Here is a 3,900-nt window from a genome sequence, read left to right as displayed (position 1 = left end):
GTCCGTTCTTGAACATGGATAATTTGGGGATGATGAATATGCAAGGTAACTCGTTCCTCACCTCGGATTACGGTGACAACAGGTTCCGGAAACTGGTGCTCGATGACGATGGGAATCTAAAGATCTATAGCTTCTATCCTGAAGAGAATAATCAGTGGAAGGTTGTGTGGAGAGCGATATGGGAAATGTGCCATGTCAAAGGAAGGTGCGTTTCTATGATTCTATTCACAAATAGTTGACTTTCACTAGTACACGTGATGTGTACGCCATTAAATACTTACAAATAAACAATTAGTTACATGATTGTCAAAAGTAAATTATTTTAGAAAAAGAAATTACTAAATTTTATATTATTTTATGTATATTTTTTTAAAAAATTTTATAGATATAAAAAAGATTTTTTATTTTTATTGATTAATTTTTAATATAGGTGCGGTTCTTATGCTATTTGCGTAACAAGTGATGGTTTGAACGTGACTACCACTTCTTGTGTTTGCCCCACCGGGTTCGCCGCAAACAACGGTGTTCCCGACCGTGGCTGCACACGGAAGAAACCACTCTCCAAGAACACCGGCTTCATCAGGCTCGATTACGTGAACTACACAGTCTCCGGCGACGGCAGCACCATGAACCAGTTAAGCGGCTCCCAGAATTTCTCTGTCTGCGAAGCCACCTGCAAAACAAACCCCAACTGCTTGGGATTCGGATTCAAGTACGACGGATCAGGTTTCTGCGTTCCGCTAATCGGTAAAGAGCTTCAATACGGTTACTGGTCACCGGGCACCGAGACCGCGTTGTTCATCAAAGTAGATGAATCAGAATCAGAAGAAAGCTCCAATTTCGTTGGGCTGACGGAGGTTATGCAAACGAGTTGCCCGGTGAGGATAAGCCTGCCGCTGCCACCGAAGGACTCGAACGCCACCACGAGGAACATCATCATAATCTGCACGCTATTTGCGGCAGAGCTTATTTCTGGTGTGGCTTTCTTCTGGTCTTTCTTAAAGAGATACATCAAATACAGGGACATGGCCACTACTTTAGGCCTTGAACTCTTACCTGCTGGTGGCCCCAAAAGGTATACTTTGGTTATAGATTTCGAAAATGTTTGGTAAAAAAAAAATTAACCAAAAACAACCAGTACTTACCTTATTAACTAAGGTTAAATAAGACAAATTCTGGCAGATTAATATATTACCATGGCTGTATATTAATTTAAGAAAAGTATAGGAAATCAACAATATTTTTAAATAATGTGAATTAATATGGTTAAAAGAGTAAATTAATCTTAAATTTAATTAGTAGCATTAAATTAGAGTGTAGTGTATTTTAATGTAATTGGTAGTTGTTCATATTGTTCAAAATCATCATTGTTTACCTAGTATTCCCCGTTTAATTTATTGTATCAATGGATAATAGGTTCACTTACTCTGAGCTCAAGGCCGCAACCAATGATTTTTCCAACCTCATTGGAAGAGGTGGATTTGGGGCGGTTTACCGAGGCGAGTTGCCAGACCACCGCGTCGTCGCTGTCAAAGTCTTGAAAAACGTTTCAGGTGGCGACGCGGAGTTCTGGGCCGAGGTGACCATCATTGCCAGAATGCACCACCTCAATTTGGTTCGACTATGGGGATTCTGTGCGGAGAAAGGACAAAGAATTCTCGTGTACGAGTACATCCCTGGTGGCTCATTGGACAAGTACCTCTTCAGGTTGAACAATTCTAAAAAAGGCGACTCAAATACACAGCAAGAGAAGCCTATTTTGGATTGGAATATGAGGTATAGAATTGCTCTTGGTGTAGCCAGATCTATTGCATATTTGCATGAAGAGTGTTTGGAATGGGTTCTACACTGCGACATCAAACCCGAAAATATTCTTCTAGGCGATGACTTTTGTCCTAAGATATCGGATTTTGGACTCGCTAAGTTAAGGAAAAAAGAGGATATGGTAACAATGTCCAAGAGGAGGGGTACTCCGGGATACATGGCTCCTGAATGGATTACTGCGGATCCAATAACATCAAAGGCTGATGTATATAGTTTCGGAATGGTGTTGTTGGAGCTTGTGAGTGGAGTTAGAAACTTTGAGAGTCCTGAGTCTATGGTTAGAAGTGATGAGTGGTACTTTCCAGGTTGGGCTTTCGATAAGATGTTCAAGGAAATGAGGGTCGAGGACATTCTTGATGGTCATATTAGGGAAATGTATGATACAAGGGCCCATTTTGAAATGGTTAATAGGATGGTGAAGACTGCTATGTGGTGCCTTCAGGATAGGCCTGAGTTGAGGCCTACAATGGGGAAAGTGGCTAAGATGTTGGAAGGAACTGTGGAGATTACTGATCCCAAGAAGCCCACCGTGTTCTTCCTTGGGGAAGAGTAGATGGGATGATTGTATTTTCTAAAACTCATCAAATGTTTGTCTTTTTTACATTTTTCATGGGCATGGCTATTTATGTTTTATGCAAGCATAATAATAAGCTTTTTTTTCCCAAATAAACTGTGCAAAAACTTTTTATCCAGTACTTAAATAGTTATTTCAACTATTGAATTTGATTACTTAATCATATATATATATACAATAAATATACATGATAGTGAAAATCTAAGCATGTCTTTGTTTTTCTTTCCTTAATCTTTGATTGAAAAATGGTCAACACTCCCTTACAATGGTGGAGCTAAATAGATTAAAATATGAAGATTAAAAGTGGTTTTGCTACACAATCAATTAGTCATGCATCTCTACAAAAGTACAAACCAACAATAACAACAAATCCTCCTATGCAATCCATTAGCAACAACATTAGTCATGCATCTCTCTTCAATTAAGGGATTCGAGTTTCATCGATTTGCGATAAATTAGTCATTGATTTACCAAGCTAAAAACACTGTGAGAAATAAAAAAATAATTAATAGTGCAAATATCTATTAATGTACCATTTTATTAATAATTTTGTGTTCAAGTAATTTGATATATTTTGATTTTGATACACATTTTTTTCTTAAGGTATATATTAATAGTCACATCAATAGAATTCTAACTTAGAAAAAGGAAGGAGAAAAAGTTTCATGCCGAGAATTTTATTTGTAAAAAAATTGATTTTGTTCAAACGGTATCGTAAATACAAGTGTTAATTCAGTCACGTCACTTGGCATGTATGGACGTGGTGCACGGAAAACGCACTATGTAGGACCGCACCATATAAATACTCACTCTCACTTTCTTTCATCCCTTTCTCCCACGAACTTCCATAACCGTTCCTTCACTCTCCCTCTCCAGTCAACAACTAACAATCAAATTTCACTTTCTCTGCGTTTTCTCAGTAACCAAACACCAATGACAACCACACTCAGAAGATCGAAGCGTAAGCATAATCTTGAGCCAGCACCAAAAATCACTGGAAAGAAGCTTCGGTCAAACCTCCCTCGCCGGCGACGGTGCCAGATCTCACCGGTGGTTATTGTTTCCACTAGATTCAATGCTTCCAGAGAAAATCCTTGTTTCTCCGGAAAATCAATGGATTCTGATTCTTGCTCTGACGACTTTGCCGGCGGCGAAGCTTCGTGTAACTCGAGCAGAGCTTCCGCTGTTTTCGCCGGAAATGGAGGTTGCTCCAAATCGAGCGAGAAATTGCAATGCGAAATATCGAGAAATCGAAGATTCGGGAAGCAAAATGAAAGTGAAGTGTCGGAGTCTTCGTGTGTGGACTCCAATGACAGAGTTCGCGAACGGAGCAGGAGCTTGATTCTGAAGTTCAGAAGTGAAAAGGAGAGACGAAACGATGAATTCTCCGAAGCATGCACGAAATCTGAGATCACTTGCGAGGATGCAAAGTCCGGTAACCGAAATTTGAAAGCGTCGTCGGAAACGAAGAACAATCACGACGTCGTTTCGTTTAGCTCCTC

At 39.6% G+C, this 3,900-nt stretch overlaps 2 protein-coding genes across 2 annotated transcripts in view; both read left to right on the top strand.

The window, feature by feature from the left end:
* LOC107622947 (G-type lectin S-receptor-like serine/threonine-protein kinase At1g34300) overlaps positions 1–2,438 on the top strand; it is a 3,341-nt gene extending 903 nt beyond the window's left edge. Inside the window, exons 2-4 of the mRNA XM_016325029.2 lie at positions 1–205; positions 431–1,075; positions 1,417–2,438. Coding sequence (XP_016180515.1) covers positions 1–205; positions 431–1,075; positions 1,417–2,377 — 1,811 coding nt within the window. The 3' untranslated portion in view covers positions 2,378–2,438. The remainder of the gene's footprint in view (positions 206–430; positions 1,076–1,416) is intronic.
* The window catches only part of LOC107621219 (cyclin-SDS), a 6,483-nt gene continuing 5,839 nt past the window's right edge, over positions 3,257–3,900 (top strand). Inside the window, exon 1 of the mRNA XM_021114743.1 lies at positions 3,257–3,893. Within this exon, the coding sequence (XP_020970402.1) occupies positions 3,332–3,893 (562 nt within the window). The 5' untranslated portion in view covers positions 3,257–3,331. The remainder of the gene's footprint in view (positions 3,894–3,900) is intronic.

This window comes from Arachis ipaensis, chromosome B10, assembly GCF_000816755.2.
Source record: "Arachis ipaensis cultivar K30076 chromosome B10, Araip1.1, whole genome shotgun sequence".
NCBI lineage: Eukaryota > Viridiplantae > Streptophyta > Magnoliopsida > Fabales > Fabaceae > Arachis > Arachis ipaensis.
Note: the sequence above shows the minus strand (reverse complement) of the source record. Positions and strands in the feature narration are given on the sequence as shown.